Source organism: Eptatretus burgeri, chromosome 20 (assembly GCF_056783735.1).
Source record: "Eptatretus burgeri isolate ZD-2024b chromosome 20, Ebu_testis_v1, whole genome shotgun sequence".
Taxonomy (NCBI): domain Eukaryota; kingdom Metazoa; phylum Chordata; class Myxini; order Myxiniformes; family Myxinidae; genus Eptatretus; species Eptatretus burgeri.
Window position 1 is genome coordinate 1,798,326 of NC_140980.1, and position 20,743 is coordinate 1,819,068.

General features: G+C 45.1%; 2 protein-coding genes across 5 annotated transcripts in view; one reads left to right on the top strand and one right to left on the bottom strand.

Moving 5' to 3' along the window:
• LOC147008286 (uncharacterized) overlaps positions 1–20,743 on the top strand; it is a 209,241-nt gene that overhangs the window by 129,576 nt on the left and 58,922 nt on the right. The window lies entirely within an intron of this gene.
• On the bottom strand, positions 6,396–18,657 carry LOC147008290 (uncharacterized). The gene is made up of 3 exons (XM_085865297.1): positions 18,508–18,657; positions 10,022–10,182; positions 6,396–8,747 (listed from the first exon to the last, which is right to left on the bottom strand). The coding sequence occupies exons 1-3, from the start codon at positions 18,655–18,657 to the stop codon at positions 6,833–6,835; spliced, it is 2,226 nt and encodes a 741-aa protein (XP_085721423.1). The 3' UTR covers positions 6,396–6,832.

Here is a 20,743-nt window from a genome sequence, read left to right on the forward strand (position 1 = left end):
TATCGCAAAGAGCTATGGACGAGTTATGACAAAACTATGTGGATGAGTGGGGTTCGAACAAACTGATTCGATTTCGTTTCAGGTCCGAATCCAGATCCTGCCAACCAGTGGGATACTAAACGTAAACTCCAGCCTGGAGGAGGTATGTATGCGCTCTTCCGAGTGCCGTTCTGTTCACTTCTTTATTGCTTCCCAATCTGCACAAAACAAACAAAGACATTCTTCTTGTTCTTCCTGACCCAATGACTACCCCCAGGTGTTCCTGATGAATCTGTGACACCCAAGGTTGAGACGAACAGCAACCTTGGTGAGTTCTTCACTTCACCATGAAAATCATCATCATCACCACCATTATTATTATTATTATTATTATTATTATTATTATTATTGTCGTGTCCATGCTGGTTAAGATCGACGCTGGACAGGTGGACCAAAGCTGGCTTTTACTCCCCTGGACTGCGATCGAACAATGAGAGCTTTGCACGCACGGGCATCACAAGAAGGACACCAGGCTCTTAATTATTATTAAAACCAACGGGTTTATTCCCCGATAAAACAAAATAACCAGAGGATGGTGAGAGTGACGGTGAACACGGCGGTGGCTTGAGGTCGTGAAGAAAGGGGGAGGAGGGCGCCAAATGGATAATAAATAATTATGTACAATGAGAAATAAAGTCTTTGGCGCCATACAGCAGATTCAAACAAAGACAGGATTGGGATAGAATAAAACCCGGATAAGGCCTTAGTTCTGCTGGTGGACGAGGAGGCGATGACGAGGTGACAAAACACACGGGCAGGACCCAGGGACGACGAACAGGCAGCAGGCACGATGAAACGACAAGCACACAACGGACTAGGCCCGAGGGTAAAGGGAGGAACACGAGAGTGCAGGCAGGAAGGCACCACAGACAGAGGCAACCGTTTCCTCGACCACACGATCTCCTTTTCTCCCAGAGACAATTCCAACTGTCCTTCTCTGTTCGCACCCAAAACCTCCTCTATCCTCCTCAGCAACACTCCAAAAACGCTCTCCGCCTTTCACGACAGGTCCCCAAAAACTCTGCCCTCCCGGGGCAACGGAAACGCCATCCCTTCGGAGGCTCCCATGACTCCGTCCATTGGAAGGCGACGAAAAGCTGCGCCCCTCCCGGGAGGCGATCCAAGCTCCGCACTTCTCTCTCTCTCTTCACTTAGGCCTCACTTCCGGTTCCTCATCTGGTGGGACGTACAAGAGGTTATACATACAATTTTCTTCACCTTCATCCCTTATTATGACAACGCACCATCATCCCATGTATCCCTGATGTTGGCTTAATGGTTGGAGTGGTGGGCTTGGGATCCTTGTGTCCTGAGTTCAAAGCCTGCTTGGCTGTTGGATTAATAGCAGGTGGGGTTGATTCAGCAAAATGAGTACCAGCTTATTTGGATGATTGAGCCATTTGAATATCCTGTGTTGGAGTGATGACCCACCCAGGATTGTGCCCAATAGCCCCTTGGATACTTATTTAGCAGCACCAATGCTCTGTGCAGAGTATGGTCCTGACGGCTCTTTTTTTGGATCCCCCATATGGTGCACATTCAAACAAGACAATCCTTAAGCTAACATCCCCCAACTTGATCACATCACGATGGGCTAACTACTCATACACAGACCATATTATGCTATGCATCTTTATTTGCTCTACCCCCCCCCCCAACACACAACCCCACAAATGTAACATCAGCCTCTTCAATATCATCATTGTCCTTATCACCCTCATCTTCATCACCATCACAACATCTGGATTTTTAAAAGTGAATATTGTGACAGCCAGGTTTCCTTCCTCCTTACCTCCTCTGTTCCATGCTTGGGTGCCTGTTGGACCTCAGCTCCATTAATACATGTGTGTTTGTCTTCGTGTAGCCTTCTGTAGGTATCACTCAAGCCGCAGGTTTCCCTCAAGAGGTCGAACTTCGCAGAGCTGCTTTCCAAGAGAGGATTCGGTAAGTTTCGGGTCGTTTTACCATGATAAGTTGAAATGGACTGTGTTCTTATCACACAAGGGAGATAAGAACACAAGGGAGATTCTCCCTCTTCAAGGGAGAGAAAGTTCTGTACGGCCTTCTTCCTAGATGGCATCAGTACCCTTGCTCTCAAATCTTGCTCTACCGTTCCTGCTTCCCCTCTATCTGTTACATTCAGTCTGTCCTCCTGTAGCCTCAGCTCCTCTGCATGCAAGTCAGAAAACAAGAAGGATGCAAAAACACACTCGAGCAACAACCATAGACTAGTGAGCTTTCCTCTAACGTCAAACAAAATCATGAAGTCCATCATTGTCTCTGATGTCAAGTCTTTCCTGTTTTCAAACAACATGATCTCTGATCACATTAGTTTTGATTCCGTTGCGGTTACTCAACTTTGGACGTGCTTCTGCTCCTCTCACAATGGTTGGAGAATGGAGGTCCTCAATCTTAAAGAAGAGGTCAGGACTGTTTCCGTGGACATATCTCACGCATTCGACACGGTCTTGCATCCTGCTTTGCTTGCCAAGCAAGCACTCTGCCTGTGGCACAGAAGGATTTCGGACTTCCTCAAATAAACGCAGTCAAGGTGTTTCTGTCAATGGAATCCTCTCCCAGTGGAGGCGAGGTTTCCCCAAGGCAGTGGTTTGGGCTCATTATTGTTCCTCTATGTAAATGACCTCTCCGATCATTTTTAAAACCTCTCTTTTTGCAGAACACTCCACATTGTGTCGTACATTACCCTTTCCCTCTTCCAGGTGGACAGAAGCTGCATCTCTCTCTCTGACTCTCTCTCTCTCTCTCTCTCTCTCTCTCTCTCTCTCTCTCTCTCTCTCTCTCTCTCTCTCTCTCTCTCGCTCTTCATCTGGAAATGACTCGGTTCTGATGTTATTAATTCAGGTCACATGTCCTTTAATCCTGAAAAACCTTGCAGTTGTTGGTGTTGGTGTTGTTGTTTCATGTGCATCATTTTCTGGAAGCACGGCTCTGCCACTGATGTGTTGTCCTTCTGAGTTAACAGTAAAATTGGAACAAATTTTGCCGACCTCGGATGATGACAAGCTAAGTCAACCCACCTGGTGTTATTTCAATGGCCCGACAGGGGCTCAAACTCAAGACCCGAAGATCTCAAACCAGCCACCATAACCATTCAGCCAACACCAGGCAACCACGCAGTCTCAATCTATCACTCTGGAATGATCTTCAAATGAACTCAACTGTCATATTTCACCGTCATATTGCCGCAAAACAGAAAAGCAGATGGATTGTTGGAAGGAGAGACGAGGAAAGAAATTGCTGACGAAGGAGATTTGGATGAAGAGTCCATGGATACCACAGCTGCAGCAGCAACAATTCCGGCGGAAGAAGTGGATGATGATGATAATGTTGCGGTTGAAATGTGTGCAGGGTATAGTGTGACGTCACGGAAAGGTGGTGACAGCCTTGCGACTTGCTTTACCTTCGTTGCCTGTGCAGCTTTCTTTCCTCAATTGTTAGTCCAAACTCTCCTCACCTTTTCGGAGCACCGCCTTGTTCACATCGTCACAAACTGGAGAGAACCTGTGCAAACCCTGCTGTCCGAGCGGTGAACCTGCATCGCGGGTTCATCGCCTTTTTGAGGAACGTCAACTACAAACAAAATAGAATTGTGAAATCAACAAATTGATGGAACTTCCAAGTTTGACCTGAACCCTGTTTTTTTTATTCACAACCGACATTGTATAATGGCCTTTCGAAGGCATCCGGCACCTGTGGGCACACCTTGTCCCAGAAGTAGTGGATGCTTTCATCATGGAAGATGTGTAGCTCACACAGGAAGTCATCACCGAAAGAGTCGTGTTCGTCATCAACGTTTCTCCCGTGGTGCTCTTTCATATGGATATCCTTGACACGTGATCGTCACCATATTGTGAATCCAATCATCTTTGAATATCAATGTCAAGAGACTTTAGAGTTCGTGTTCACCACGAAAGGCAATGTCTTCACTTTTCCACCCTCGTGTTATCTCACTCGCCATCATCTTGATTTTCATGGTTGGCATGAAAGGAGGAAACATTTGATTACTGATGCAGGTTACCAACACCTCAACATTTATCAACTTGCGTACATGTCTTTCCCTTTTATAAACGAAACTTCGCATCGCGTTGGAACCCATTTTGAAAAACATGACAATCTACATGAAATAACCGTTCAGTACTCACAGGGAGATTCAAGGAGAAACTCTACTTTTTGTTCTCGATAATCGTAAAGGAATGACATACCACTGAAGACTTGTCGAGTGATTCAAAACATACCTGCCAATTTCTCTGTGAATTTATGTCTTAGTTGTATGAAGCATTCTGGGTATTACGACTAAGGCAAAGAACGGTGTATCACCCAAACAGCTCGCTCCCGCAAGCCAAAGACACACCCTGCCCGCACCAGAGGCACGTCCTCTCCTCTCCTCCAGACCAGATGCCAGGAATGGGACGGGCCGGTTCGCTGCCAGAGCATCTGGACGTGTTTGCAGTGCCCAACTGCCCATCAGAGCATCATCATGCAGTGCCCAACCGGACGCAGCACAGTGTTTCTGTCTTGTCCTTCCCTCTTTGTCTCTCTGTCGTGGTGTGTCTGATGGCCTTAAGGACATAGTTCATGCTCCGTCATCCTGAGCGAATGCTTCGTGCTCTGTATTCCTGAGCGAGTTGTTGTGAAATCACACCCGATTTCTGAGCCGTTTGCCGTATTAACATGTTTTCTATATTAACGAGCCAGTTTTTTTTTCACGTGTCACACAACCACCTGTTTATGAAGATTAATTGGAATAAAATTAATATGAAGATTAAAGAAAAGAAAGGTTCCTAAAACTTAAACCCTTTGGCCACTTCTGCTTTCTACCAGCCCTTCGCGGCCCTTTCCTCGCCTAACCTCCCAAGTAATGACTTGGCGATAATCCTGCGCTTCCCGCCCTGCTAGACTCGGTGATCCTTTCAATACGTAAGGCCTCCGCTAATTTACACAACTTGACCATCTACGCAACGTACATCAACACTTTTATCATAAACCTACCAGATGTTACCCTTATCTTAAGTAATAAACTTCTTATTTTCTAGAAAATAAAAGAAATACATTTTTTAAAACCCTAAAGTAAAATAAAATAAATAAATGTCTTCTATCTTATAAAATAAACAGATCTGCATGTGTCCTTACCTTTCAAATTTTGGTTTGAAACCGAGCAACCCCCCGTGGAGGTAGGGTTGCATGGACACATGGACATGAAAAGGGTGCAAGTGATTAAATAAGGTCTATGGAAGGTTTAATTACCTGAACTTCTGGAGACTGATGTTTATCTTTTTTAAATCTCGGATCAGCCGTCTGTAAGAGTCTGATGTTTCATCTTACATTCCTGGAGTGCTTGTACGACAGAGTGATGATGGATCTCCTGCTAAGCATCACATCTTCTTCTCCAGTGGCCGTTCCTGAAACTTCTTCCTCTGCACCCACATCAACAAAAGGATGTCAAAATCCCTCAATACCATTGTCCTCATCATCTCCATCATTATCAAGTCTTCCATCACAATCCTGGAAATATTATATCCTATCAATTAGTTTCTGCATCTCAGTTAAATTTTTCTTCTTTCTTTTGCATTCAATTTCATATCTTTATTGTCTTCATCACAAGCTCCCACTGGATGATTCAAACAATTAATTTTCATGATCGTCCATGTCTACGCAATGGCTGACACGTGTACATTAACACTCATGCGAGACTTCCACCAAATGGAAGGTTTGTTTGCTGATTGTCTGGATTCGAGTTCAGCAAAATATTTGTTTGTCTTCAACACTTCTGAGGCACGGACAAAACGGGACATGATGCAGGTGAAGAACAGGTAGTTTAGACCAAGTTTGGAATAGTTTATAATGTAAGACAAGAATCTTGGCAACTTACGTTCCAACTGGTACGATGGTTTCAGGTGAGCTGGAGGGAGCATCTTCTGAGGGGCCTTTGGGGAAAAACAACAGAAATATGAAAGATTAAACACATTGATATCTTCATCAGTTTGATAACTTGTTCAGAAAGGGCCACAGAAGGAAATGCATGGATGGAACAGGTAATCGTTGAAAAGGTGAATCAGGTGATCTTATCCAATCGAAGGGAGGTGAAGTTCTTGTTATACATTCTGCACGGGGATAACCACGTCAATAAGATACCTTCCCACAAAAATTATAATTACAATTATCTCCACAATTAATGATATTCTTCTTCATCGAAGGAAGTGTTAACAGCAATGTCTGTGAAAGACAAAGTGCCAAAATTTATTTCAACTTCATGTTTTGATCTTGGGGTTTGCTGTGTTTGCACTCAGTGTGTTCACCCGACCTGTCAAAAGGTGTTGAAAAGTGCTTACCTGTTGAAGGTCTTGCATCGCATATGGCTTCTGCTGTTGCTGCCAGTCGTCATGGTGAGGTTTCCGTTCAGGAGGCAGCCATTGAGAAACGTAAGTTGGTGATTAATTGCTTTTCGTCAACAATGAGACCCCACCATGGTTTTCTGAAGCTTTGGTGCCTTCACTCCAAAAGTTTAGGTTCGTGTTCTGATGAAATGTAAAACGTCCATTCGGACTGAAATTCCCTATCCTTGACTGGACTTTCCAAAAATGCTTTAGGTTATGGCTCCGATGTGATCTCAGGTAAATTCACTTGTTTGGAAGAGACCGCGTGTTGATGGAAATTGTTTTCAATAGAATATACTGTCTTTCTTTTATAGTGTGCAGCATGAGGAGACTGTATCATGTGAGATGGGACATGAGGAGGGACGGTGGTGATCTTTGGAGATGAGGCGGGATGGTCCTCATCTACGGAGATGAGGGTTGTCCTTGGGCTTCTTCAGGAGGACGACTTTGTCTCCTCTGATGGTGTATTTCCCGTTTGGGTCACTTTCTCTCTTTTTGTCAAGATCACTCAGCAGCATCTCTTGTTTTTCTCTTTGGAGCTGAGTGTAGTCTGGAGTGATAAATATATTTCTTGTCCACAGAGAGGGATCATTCAAATTCCGGATCTTCTTATTATTCGTAAGAACCTGATTCCTGTCAGACTCGCATCTGAAAACAACTTTTATGGGTCTGAAGCTGTTCTCAACATAGCGTCCAATGCGGAAAGTCCGCTCAGGCTCGATGTCCAGGTTCATGGCTTTTATTAGTTTTGCCACCGCCTCCGTATCATGTTCACCTTTTCCCTCCTTCACTCCACGGAACATGAGGTTGTTTTTGCGCCTTTCAATTTCCGCTCCTTCGTCCTTGAGAAACTCAGATTGAGAAGGATGTTGTGGCTCCCGTTTGGGGGGCGGCCGATGAACATCGTGCTGTTTCTGCTGACGTAACCTGACTTCACGTTGAGGCTTCGGTTGTTTTTTGAGGACAACACTGTACAGTTGTTGCTGCTGCAGCTCGTCATCACTGTGAGGGTTCGGTTCAGTCGGCGGCAACAAATCAACATTGCCCTCTTTCTGCTGTTGCTGCTGCAGCTCGTCATTCGTTCCAAGCACTTCTTCTTTGTTTTTCTCAGCATGCTTTCCCGTATTTTTTACTTCGGTCTCTCTTTCCAAGACCTCCTTCTCCCTTCCCTCCACATTATTTTTTCTGTCCCTCATCTCTTCCTCTCGAACCGTTAACATGAACTCTTTCAGTTTCCATTTAACTTCACATTGTTTTCGTTCTTCCTTGTGTTCTCTCTCTCGAACACGAATCTCTTCCTCGTTTTTCTCAGCAAGCTTTCCTGTCTTTTTTACTTCGGTCTCTCTTTCCAAGACCTCCTTCTCCCTTCCCTCCACATTATTTTTTCTGTCCCTCATCTCTTCCTCTCTCGCCGTTAACATGAACTCTTTCAGTTTCCATTTGATTTCACATTGTTTTCGTTCTTCCTTGTGTTCTCTCTCTCGAACACGAATCTCCTCCTCCAATTTACGCAGCCTGCACTCTCCATCGTTGAGCTCCTCTCCTTTTTCGTGCAGACGAAGCTGCCGTTTATATATCTCCTCATCTTTCCCATTCATTAATGCTTCAAACGCACCTTGTCGCTCCAGCTCCTCTTCTTTACTCCTCTGCAGGTGTTGCTCCTGCTGCTGCACACGCTTCTTCCAGTTCTGAATCTCGAACATTCTATTTTCTACAACCAGCATTTTCTGGTTAAGTTCTTTATTTTTGCGTTTGTCCCACATTCGGACTTGGAATTGGTCTTTTGTTCGTGCGGATTCTTCTTTCTTTCTCATCCTGAGCTTTTCTTCATTTTTCCTCTGTTCTTCCTCATTTTTCCTCTCCTGTTCATTTATCTTTCTCTGTTCTTTTTCATTTTTCTGCCTCTGCTGTTCCTCCTCTCCTTTCTTCCGGTCCTTTTCCTCCTTTTGCCATAACTCCTTTTCCAGTTTCCATTGCACGTCCTTTTCCATCAACTCATGTTCCATTTCCTGCACAAACTTCTCTCTTTGTACAAGATTTCTTTCATTTTCGACCAACCGGGCCTCATATTCCTGAAGCTTTTCTTCCTCTGCTCGTAAAACCTTTTCTTTCTCTTTTTCATATTCTTCCTTCTCTTGTTCATCATCACCAAAGTTCTGTTTTGCTGTGAACTCCATTTTGCCAGTAATTTCCAGAACCTCCTTTCCCTCTGCTTTCTGAATCTCGAGGTGTTCGGTTTCCCGAACCTCCGTTACCAACGGTGGATTAAGTTTCGATCCATTTTTCCGTTTCACTTTGCATCGACATCGTAAACTGCAACAAAACAAACAAACATTCTCAGTTCAAGCTTCACTGAAATTTTACATCACATGTAAAGTATTGAACACATGGTTTTGTAAAACATAAACAAACATGTTCCACGAGTGTTACAATTCTGGAGGATACGGAATATGGAGCATGCAGATGTAACTTAAACAATGTCCGTAGGAACGGTGTGGAACGATGAATCACACTTGATTATTTAAAGAATCTCATGAAATGGTGGAGGATGTTATGAACTTTTGCAATTTTTTTTTGCTGAAGAAGGAAATTGTGACTTTTTTTGTAAATCAAGCCTTACTTTGCTGGAATTCCATTGGTAACATTTTTTCATGACGTCATTTGTGGCCATCTTGGATTTTTAAAATAGCCGCCGTTTCAGAAGTATTTTTTCCCACAACTTTGACATTGACCAGCAAACTATTCCTTGGAAATCAACACTTAGTAGGCGGAGTTTTAGTTTATATTGACAAGAAATGTGAAATAAGTAACCTTTAAGAGTCTTCCTTAAAACATCATTGCCACTTTGTGTGAACATAAAATCCAATCATCCAGCCTTCAGTGAGTGTTGCATTCATTGCCACAGACTGAGAGTTCTTCAGTGTTCTGCAAGACCAAGTTGATGAGGGGCAGTATATCGACATTGCTGAACTGCAGAAGTGCAGATTTTTCATGAATTGCAAGACAGACTTTGCTGAAACTTTCGCAGGTTTTTTTTTTTTGACACACAGGTGAGTGAATACACAACTATAATTACAAACAGCTTCCCAAAGTGAAGGCTTTCCAAAGTTCTACCCGAGCTGCAAATGACCAATGAGGTATTTACACCAAATTTAACTTGATTAATGCAGCAAAAGTGGGTTTGTTCATGGCAGCCATTTTGAAATCCAAGATGGCCACCATCCAGAACTTCGAGAAAATTTCATCTTTTTGCATGACAAATGTGGGTATTGCCACCAAAATAGACTTCATATGACATTCAAAGCCCAAGTTGTTGGGAAATTTGGTGTAACATGGTGGCCATCTTGAAATTCAAAATGGCCCCATAACATTGGATGAAAAAAATGTTACCAATGGATTTTGGACACCTTATCATCCCCTCCAGCAATTAAACAACACTATCCATATTTAACAAAAAAAAATTCTCGTCCTTTTAATCCAACATAACATCGTACACAATAAACTCTCTACAAATATCTGAGTGATCTTGTTCCCTCGTGGATGAAGGCATGATAGATATTGATGAATTAGTCACTTGTGTTCTTTACCAGTGAATGCAGAGCTTTCTTTTGGGGCTCCCCTTCTCGTTGAACCAACGTGACGGATCAAAGGTGATTACAACATAAAATAAAAGGAAGGAAATAACGATGAACGCGACGTCGCGAACCACAGACATCCCTCCATCCTCAACAGCATCATTCTGGAAAACCTGCGGAAATAGACAAGGGCAGGGGTTGGAGGAATGTTTATTTTTCATTTAAAATTAACTAAACAATGTTTTTACAATTATTTTACAAAATCTAAAAGTTCATGACAAAATAAGAACAACATGATCTTGAAATGTTTTAAACACAAACACGATGGCTCATGGAATGTACGAGAGTTTACTCGTTTATGTAAGAACTGTGTGATGATGAGAGAGGAGATTCGAAGGGGGCATGGGGAAAAGCATTCTGGGACTATTGTTTGATAATCCACTTGCCAGATGTATGTATTTTAGACTATCAAATACTACCTGTCGCTTCATTGATTGGAATACTATGAGTTGGGACAAAAATAGGGGGACAGAGGGAGGGTGGAGGGGGAGCAAGGAGGGGTGTGGGAGGAAAGGAGAGAGAGGAGGGGTGGGGGAATGGAAGGCACACGTGTGGTGGACCATTAATTACTGTCTCATCAAAATGATTTTCTACTGATAATACGAGAAATACTGCCTGGAGACAAACACCACTCGGACATGTCCAGAGGTAAACACCGTCCGGAGACAAACACCGCCCAGAGACAAACATCGCCCGGAGACAAACACCGCCCAGAGACAAACATCGCCCGGAGACAAACACCGCCCAGAGACAAACATCGCCCAGAGAAGTCCGGAGACAAACACTGCCCAGACGCATCCAGAGAAAAGCAATGCCCGGACGCGTCCGGATCCAAGCTGTCTGGAGATAATCACCACCCGGCCATGTCTGGAGACAAACACCTGTCTAGACATAAACACACCACCTGGCCAGGTCCGGAGATAAATACAACCCGGGCAAGTCTGGATACAAACACCGCTCGGACGTAACCACTGTCCAGACACGTCCAGAGAAAACCACTGTCCGGATACAACCACCATACACATCCATCCAGAGAGTGAGAGAGAGACAGGAGGGAACAATGGAGAGGGATATGGAAGGAGGGTGCTGCACTGTATGAGGAGGGGAGGAGTGTGGATGGGACAAAGAAAGAGAGACAGAGAGGGGTGGTGAGGTAGGGGAGTCAGACGCGAGAATGTTATGCTTTTGAACAACACACACAGACACACACACACACACACACTTGGCCAATATGGCCAATTTTTTGGTGATCACCTGATTAGAGTAGGTGTGATTACTGAATGCAGTAGGTACTGTATATAACCCAAAACCTTGAGCAGCTTTCAGCCTTGTTATGGGGGAATTTCAATCAACAAATTATGAAAACAACGATGCATTAAAGATGTTTCAAGATGATTAATGTACTTGTGATATTATAAAAAGTAAAGTCGGCGACATGGATGTAAATCTGTGTCTTCACATTGTATTCCCTTTTCTGACATGTTGTGTTTCCTGTCACGAAGCACTTGGTGAATTGAACTTAAATTCAAACTTTGATCGGAACTCGACGGTGCGGCCCATCATGCTCTGAATGGTCCAACTTGTTAAAGCAACACACCCCTCTCCCCCCCCCCCCCCGCACCCATCTGTTGGGTAGTCGATCTAGTCTTCCGTTATTATCAGTATCTCCGTCGATATGTTTGTCTGTCTGTCTGTTGGGTAGTCGATCTATCGAAAAAAAAAATTTTTGAGATTTTTTTTTCTTCCCTTATTATCAGTATTTCCGTCGATATGTTTGTCTGTCTGTTCGGTCCAGTGATCGGTTAAAACAATGGCGATTTCGATGAAACTTGGTTGGTAGGTTCATACCATGACCTAGTTGTGTACAATTGAGAACCGTTGCTATGGACCCATCTGTTGCCTCACAACGGACCTTTGAAATTTTCAAAAAATCTCAAATTTTTATCTTTTCGAAAATCAAAAATCTGGCCACGAGCGACTGTGGGCAGTACTTTCAGCCATATTGTCAAAAATTTCCAGCCGGATCCTATGAAAACTGTCGGAGAAGATAGACTTTGAATGAACCCTGGTCGAAAACAATTTAAAAAAAACGAAGTTCGTTATATCTCAGAGACTATGAGTCAGACATACATGAAACTGGTATGGTAGGTTCATGGTATGTCCTAGTTTTGTGTGAGAAAGAACCGTTGCTATGGACGCTTTTGTTGGCTAGTAACTGCTGCAAAACGACTAAATTCGACTTGATCGACTACCCATGTCCGCCTACCGGCTTGTCTGTCTGTCTGTCCCGAGCATAGCTCCGTGGGTTTTGATCCGATCGGGATAAAATTTTGGTGGGAGGTTTATATCATGATCTAGTTGTGTTTTCCTGAGAATGGGCGTGGTGCGCCCATTATGGGTCGAGCCACGCCCAAAAAACATGTGTTTTTAGGGGGGAGCCGATTTCAATTTGCATCTTCTCCTTGGGGGTTTGTCGAACCTGACAGGGGTTTCAGTATTTGGTTAGCCCAATGGCACCTGCATCGCCCCACGGAGCTCGATTTTTCATTTTCGTCCCAAGGTCAAGGTCACAAGGTCATAAACTTAGAAAACTGCGAATTTTGACATAAAAATCATACGACCGCCCAAACTTTGAGAGCTTGGATGACAATATTTTTTATTCATAATCTTGAGGTCATTTCCCACCTAAAGTCTTGAAACCATTTTGCTCTTTCTCGAACATCTTGCCCGTGGCGCCCCCTTCAAGTTTGTTTTTACGCTGATTTCATCAGTCTGGATATATAATCCGAGGAGTGCGAAATGCCATATAGCCTATATGACGTTATATTATTCCTGGAATATTCCAGAAGAAGTTTTGCACCATAGGTCATAATCCTTGACCTTTGACCTTTAAGGTTCACAAAGGTCAGATTTTCAAAGTTGTGTGAATCGAACCGGATTTTCGACCTTCTTCGACGAACTAACTCCAATAAGCTATAGCACGTATCCTGTTTCCTTATTTTAATGTCCACAACATTGTTTTGTGACCTTTAAAGGTTATGCAAAGGTCAAATTTTAAGGTTGTTGAACGAAACCGGGTTTTCGACATTTTGCAGCTAATAACCTGTCACTCACTCGTACCACATCATGTTGATCATTTTTATAACTTGGTCAAACATTATCACATTGTCTCATCCTTGACTTCTGAAACAATCTACATCGTCAAATACCGCTCGTGAACCATCGTCGTCTTCAGACGTGGAGATATTTTTGTTCCGATTAATCTCTTCCGGTGAAAACCACATTTAACAAGGTTGATGAACAACACGAGTCTTTGATCTTTCAAATATTTTACACCAATGAGAACAGGATTTGAAAATGTTCAGTTTGATCAGTTGGGATTCTGATCCCAACTGATCTGAACTGATTCTGATCCCAACACTCCATAGGGAGGGATAGCACGGGGAAAACGGGAGCCCCGTCAAATGCGCATCAAATGATCTGTTAAAAATTACTCTGAGTGAATTCAAACACTGTCGGGACATGTCCGGAGACAAAATCCTGTCCGCGAATAAACACTGCCCAGACACGTCCGGAGATAAACACCGTTCGTACATAACCACTGTCCAGACATGTGCAGAGATTACCAATGTTTATGGACATAACTACCGTCTTGATATTGTACATCGAGAAACAGAGAGAGTGGAAGGAGAGAGGAGAGGTGTGGGAGGAGGGTGTTGTACTGTATTATGATGGGGGTGCAGTGAAGATGGGACAAAGAAAGAGAGAGAGAGGGGGGGGGGTAGGGAAGATTGCAGAGAGAATATGTTGTACCTCATGAACAATTAACACACACACACACACACACACACACACACACACACACACACACACACACACACACACACACACACACACACACGTGCTTGATCCATGGATGTAAATCTGTGTATTCACATTGTATTCCCTTCTCTGAGACGTGATGTTTATTGTCACGAATCACGTGGTGAATTAAACTTAAACTCGAACTTTGGTCGGAACTCGACGGGACGACCCATCGTGCTCTGATTGGTCAAACTTGTAAAAACAACAAACCCCTCACTCACTCACCAACCAACTCCCCCTATTTTAAATCCTGCGTACGGGCCTGATTTACCAAGCTGTAAACAAAGTGACTCCGATCGTGTTGTTCACCTTCCCCAAGTACAATACGTTGTTATTTCTCACAATCCCCACTTACCTGCTGTGATGGACGGGACGCCCCACTTCCGAGGATGGTGAGCACGAACAGCGCGATGGGAAACAACATGGCTGGTGCACGGCTCTCCACGAACTGAAGATTTAATGATACTGCTCTGTCTAAAGAGTTCTCTATTGTTTCATCACTTCTTATTGTGATGTCACAATGGACTGCGGCCACGCCCCCTTCCCTCGTCTGCATTGATATCTCAACCGAGATATAATTATATATTTTTGTTCCAAATAACCTCTTCCAGTGGAAACCACGTGACCCAAGGTTGATGAACAACACGAGTCCTTTCTCTTTCAAATCTTTTACCCCAATGAGAACAGGATTTAAAACGTTCATTTTGATCAGTTGGGATTCTCATTAGAAACCTTGCACAACAGACGTGTGTTCATTTAATCAATGTAATTCATGATAACCCGAGTTATAAAGGAGCTTACATAGTGAGTAATGGTACACCTCCTGATTTATTTATATCTCTTTGGTATGAGTGTGAATGAACATTAATTTTGTGTTTGTACATGCATATGTAATAAATAGATAACCTTATATAGATTCACACCCAACCACCTCGTATTCTCAACACATCCACTACTGAAGTTGGACGAAGACGATGTTTCCACCCATGTTTGTTCCTTGTGAAATCGAACATTCGTAAATTAGTATAACGTAGTTTGGTAGGGAGTGTTGTTCTCCATCGGATGGGAAAGCACGGGGAAAATGGCGGCTCAGTCAAATACTCACAAAAGGATCCGTTTAAAAATACTATGGAGTCAATTAATACTTCTTTGAAACCTTATACCGTTTATTAATTAAATACGAGCTGGGATACCTGGTGTTACCTGTTTTAATCCTGTTTATTAATTAAATACGAGCTGGGATACCTGGTGTTACCTGTTTTAATCCTGTTTATTAATTAAATACGAGCTGGGATACCTGGTGTTCCCTGTTTTAATCCTGTTTATTAATTACTAGTGCGGGCCCGTAGGTGCGTAAACGACGACTGGATTGGGGCATTTTTGCCCCCACCCCCTCCTCTGTCCCCCTCTCTCGTGCCAGTACCCTCTCTCGTGGGTGAGGCTTGCCAGTATGTGTAGCTTCGTTCCTTCGCTCTCGTAAATGACTACTGGATTGGGACATTTTTTCAATGAGATCCTACCAACCGTATCATAAATGGCCATAACTTGGGAAACACCTGGGAAACATACTCAGGTCCCCAGCGGCAATTGTGACGTCATATCAAACGAAGAAGAAGAAGAATTGTGACGCCCCTCTCTCTCTCGCTCCCCCCAAGTCTCACCCCTCCTCTCTCCCCCTCCTCTCTCACCCCTCTCTCTCGCCCCCACTCTCACCCCCTCTCTCGCCCCCACTCTCACCCCCTCTCTCGCCCCTTCCTCTCTCCCCCTCTCTTGAATTGTAACGCCCCATCTCTCTCACCCCCTCTCTCCCTCCCCTCTCTCGCCCTCTCTCTTGCCCCCCCTCTCTTGACCCCCTCTCTCGCCTTCCTTTCTCCCCCCTCCTCTCTCGCTCCTCTCTCTCTCGCCCCTCTCTCTCGCCCCCACTCTCAAACCTTAATATCAAACCTTGAAAAGGCACATCCGCGGGTCCCAGGCAATATTCCTGGCAAGTTTCAATCAGATCGGACCGTCAATCGTGCAAATAAATAAATAGATAAATAAACATTAATTGTAAAGTCATTCGTGACGTCATAGCACCGTGTCTTGTCATTGGTTGACAGATAAATGGCCGTAACTTGGGAACCGCTTATCCGATTAATATCAAACCTCGAAAAGGCACATCCGTGGGTCCCCAGCAATATTCCTGGCAAGTTTCAATCAGATCGGACCGTCAATCGTGCAAAATAAAATAAATAAATAAACATTAATTGTGAAGTCATTCGTGACGTCATAGCACCGTGTCTTGTCATTCGTTGACAGATAAATGGCCGTAACTTGGGAACCGCTTATCCGATTAATATCAAACCTTGAAAAGGCACATCCGCGGGTCCCCAGCAATATTCCTGGCAAGTTTCAATCAGATCGGACCGTCAATCGTGCAAAATAAAATAAATAAATAAACATTAATTGTGACGTCGTTCGTAACGTCATAGCACCGTGTCTTGTCATTGGCGAAAGAGATAAATGTCCGTAACTTGGGAACCGCTTATCTGATTAATATTGTCGCGAATTCGCGCCCGCCGGCGTGCGATCGGCCACGTGACTAGAATCGCGGCACGTCGCCCACCGGACGGACAATTCTGTCGTGACCCTCTCGGACTAACGCCGGGAGCTAGTCACGGGTGGGCCTTTCGGCCTCACCACGATCGTGGCAATCGGCCACCCGCGTGGGATAGGGTTGTTCGCCAAACTCGACCTACCTAAGTACCCACGCGGATGGTAAACCGGGCGATCGCACCTTGCCACAGATCGACTCCGGACACGGGCCGCTTAAGCGGTCCGTTCCGTACTATCGGGATAACCGAGCGGTGTTATCGTCGGCCTCGACGGTTCCGATTAATTATCGAGCGTATTCAGCCCACGACGAACCCGTTACGTGAAGCAAGATGGAGATTCAACCAAAGGAAAGGACGCAGCGAAACGGGGAACAATTCAACATGCAAACACTTTATTCACATAGACACAGAGAACACATATAGCAATTGAAACAATTATGCACAAAGAGCAAATGTAATACGAAAAACAATAAAGCAACGACGACGCAGAGCTACAACCGACTAAGACCGACACACGGCAACACTTAACAGTTTTACTTCACCAGACTGGCGCCACACACACACGTTTACACAGAACCCAAAAGAAATGGAAGTCGCGACTTCCCTGAGCGTGTCGAGTCCCTCTCCGACGTCCGTCGACGGGGTCCCGCCTGGCCGCGACTCCGTGCCCGAGCGTGGTAGGCGAGTCCTCTCCTGCGTGCCTCGCGCCTGCACGTGTTGGCCACTCGACGCCACGGTCCGAGTGTTCGGCGCTATCTCAGCGCGGATAGAGGGGGGGGGAAACGTGGATGGCCAAAGTCGGGAGAGGGGAATGGCGGACGCTCTTTCCCACCAGCGGGGTCTTACAACTGCCCCACAAAAGACCCGGCCAGCGGCCACCAGGACGAGCGAGCCGGAAGACGAGAGCAACCACCAAGCAAGAGCATCCACCAAGCAAGAGCATCTACCAAGCAAGAGCATCGACAAAACTGCTTCCCCCGTCTCCAAGTTTTATATCCTCGGAGCTCCGCCCTGTTGCTCCGCCCCGTTCTTTGCTCCACCCCCCTTCGAGGCGCTTCGAGAAAGGTCTCGAAGAGGGGCGTTCCTCCTCCCTGGCCGCGTCACACCGCGCATCCACCAATCGGGCGCCAGCTGCACTCCCCTCGCTTCTCCTCCCTCGCACCAAGCGCGGAGAAGGATGGCGCGAAAAGCCCACCGAGCGTCTTGTTGGTTTTTATTTGAAATAAAAGATAGAAAAAGAAAAACGACTGACTCAAAGCGTCGCAGCACGAATGAATCACATTTATTCCCTCTAAACAACGGGTTTGGGGCTAACTACACATGTACTTCAGAGATATCTCACCAACGGGACCTGAATGGTGGTTTGCGAATTTCCACAGCCGAAGCAATATCAAACCTCGAAAAGGCACATCCGCGGGTCCCCGTCAATATTACTGGCAAGTTTCAATCAGATCGGACCGGCGGTCGTCGAGAAACGGCGGTCGCAGACAAACAGACGGACAGACACACACACACACACACACACACACACACACACACACACACACACACACACACACACACACACACACACACACACACACACACACACACACACATTGCTGGAATTATAGATAGATACACGAGCTGGGGTACCTGGTGTACCTGTTTTAATCCTGTTTATTAATTATACACGAGCTGGGGTATCTGGTGTTACCTGTTATCATCCTGTTTATTAATTAAATACAAGCTGGGGTAACTGGTTTTACCTGTTTTAATCCTGTTTATTAATTATACACGAGCTGGGGTACCTGGTGTTACCTGTTTTAATCCTGTTTATTAATTAAATACGAGCTGGGGTATCTGGTTTTACCTGTTTTAATCCTGTTTATTAATTAAATACCAGTCTGGGTTTCCCAAGCTTAAAACAAAGTAACTCCGATCGTGTTGTTTTCCTTCCCCAAGTACAATACGTTGTTATTTCTCACAATCCCCACTTACCTGCTGTGATGGACGGGACGCTCCACTTCCGAGGATGGTGAGCACGAACAGCGCGATGGGAAACAACATGGCTGGTGCACGGCTCTCCACGAACTGAAGATTTAACGATTCCGCTCTGTCGAAAGAGTTTCCAGTTGTTGGAATTGTCATTGTGACGTCACAATGGACTGTGGCCACGCCCTCTTATCCTCGTCGACATTGCTTTTTAACGCTCAGACAACGTCGACTGTATTATCTATACTTTGATAACCCACAAAAAAGAGATGATGTGTCTTTTTCCGATTTGAGATTTCTGAAGAAGATAATTTTGTGATAAAATTCGAAATATTCTCCATCTTCAAACTTCTCCGTGACGTCACACCCAAAAGTGGACCGTGAGATTCGTTTCACGTTGACTGTGGGTTGTTACACCATGGGACGATTTAACTGGAACATCAAATTATTTTCGATTTTTCACAAAAATGCCGAGTCGATGAGTCCTTGGTGATTGTACAGTAATAGAAACCGATATTGTTTCATGTTTCACCAATGGGGGAAACACAGCACACCCTCCTTCTCTTAACCATCCTCTTACAATCACCCATCAATCATCACCCTGACAATACACACCACCAACCCACACCCTCCTTCTCTTAACCATCCTCTTACAATCACCCATCAATCATCACCCTGACAATACACACCACCAACCCACACCCTCCTTCTCTTAACCATCCTCTTTCAATCACCAATCAATCATCACCCCCATAATACACACCCCCAACCCACACCTCCTTGTCTTAACCATCTCCTTAAATCACCCATCAATCATCACCCCCACAATACACACCCCCAACCCACACCTCCTTGTCTTAACCATCTCCTGAAATCACCCATCAATCATCACCCCCACAATACACACCACCAACCCACACCCTCCTTGTCTTAACCATCTCCTTACAATCACCCATCAATCATCACCCCCACAATACACACCCCCAACCCACACCTCCTTGTCTTAACCATCTCCTTAAATCACCCATCAATCATCACCCCCACAATACACACCCCCAACCCACACCTCCTTGTCTTAACCATCTCCTGAAATCACCCATCAATCATCACCCCCACAATACACACCACAAACCCACACCTCCTTGTCTTAACCATCTCCTTAAATCACCCATCAATCATCACCCCCACAATACACACCCCCAACCCACACCTCCTTGTCTTAACCATCTCCTTAAATCACCCATCAATCATCACCCCCACAATACACACCCCCAACCCACACCCTCCTTCTCTTAACCATCCCCTTACAATCACCAATCAATCATCTCTCTCTCGTTAAACGTGACCTCGTTAAACGGCATAATTAGACGGTGGACACTGGAACTCGTGGTTCACTGGGTGGCGTTCGTGGTTCTAAAACAACCCACCGTGCCACAACGTTAATTGTGAGCGGTGGCCCCAGGTCCGGCTCTTCCGAGGACAACCGGGGATTAATCCCCCTGAGTGACAAACTGGTGTCTCGGTATCCGTGGCCACAACAATATTGTTGTGGGCCGGGGGGTTGGTGGCGAGAACGACCGCGAGGTGGGGAAGTTTACGCCGTCTCCCACCAGATTCCCCAGAATTTATAGGCCGTCGCTCCAGATAACTCCGAAGCCGACGGGTCGATTAATCGACCGTGAAACGCCAATATCTCGACCGCCTGGCATAGGGTTATTTGTCTGGAGCCAAAGTACCTAAGTAACCACGCAGTCTTGGCTACCGAGGATTCACGTCCTTCTCGAACCGGGTCACTCTACTGACTGCGGTAGAGTTCCAACAACCGATTACCAACCCCGGCTCGGTTGTAGCGAGCGGAAACTGCCAGAGCCGTGCCGGCTGGGATTAACGGATTATCGGGGATGAAACCCCGTCTGAACTCAGAACCGGACCATGCTGGACCAAATAAAGAAAGGACGAAAACGAACTGGGAACATTTCTCAGAAATTTATTTACAGTAAAGAAAAGACAAGAGAGGCGAGACTTAAAGCGAATATTCAATGCAAGTATTTACAATGTAATGGGCAAAAACACTTATACGGTTCTGCTTACAAGACGGGCCCACACGCACACACACACACACACACACACACACACACACACACACACACACACACACACACACACACACACACACAAATAGAAAAGAAACCCCAGAGTCCTTTGTTGGACCCTCGCAGCCGTGGAGAGAGACAAGCTGGGG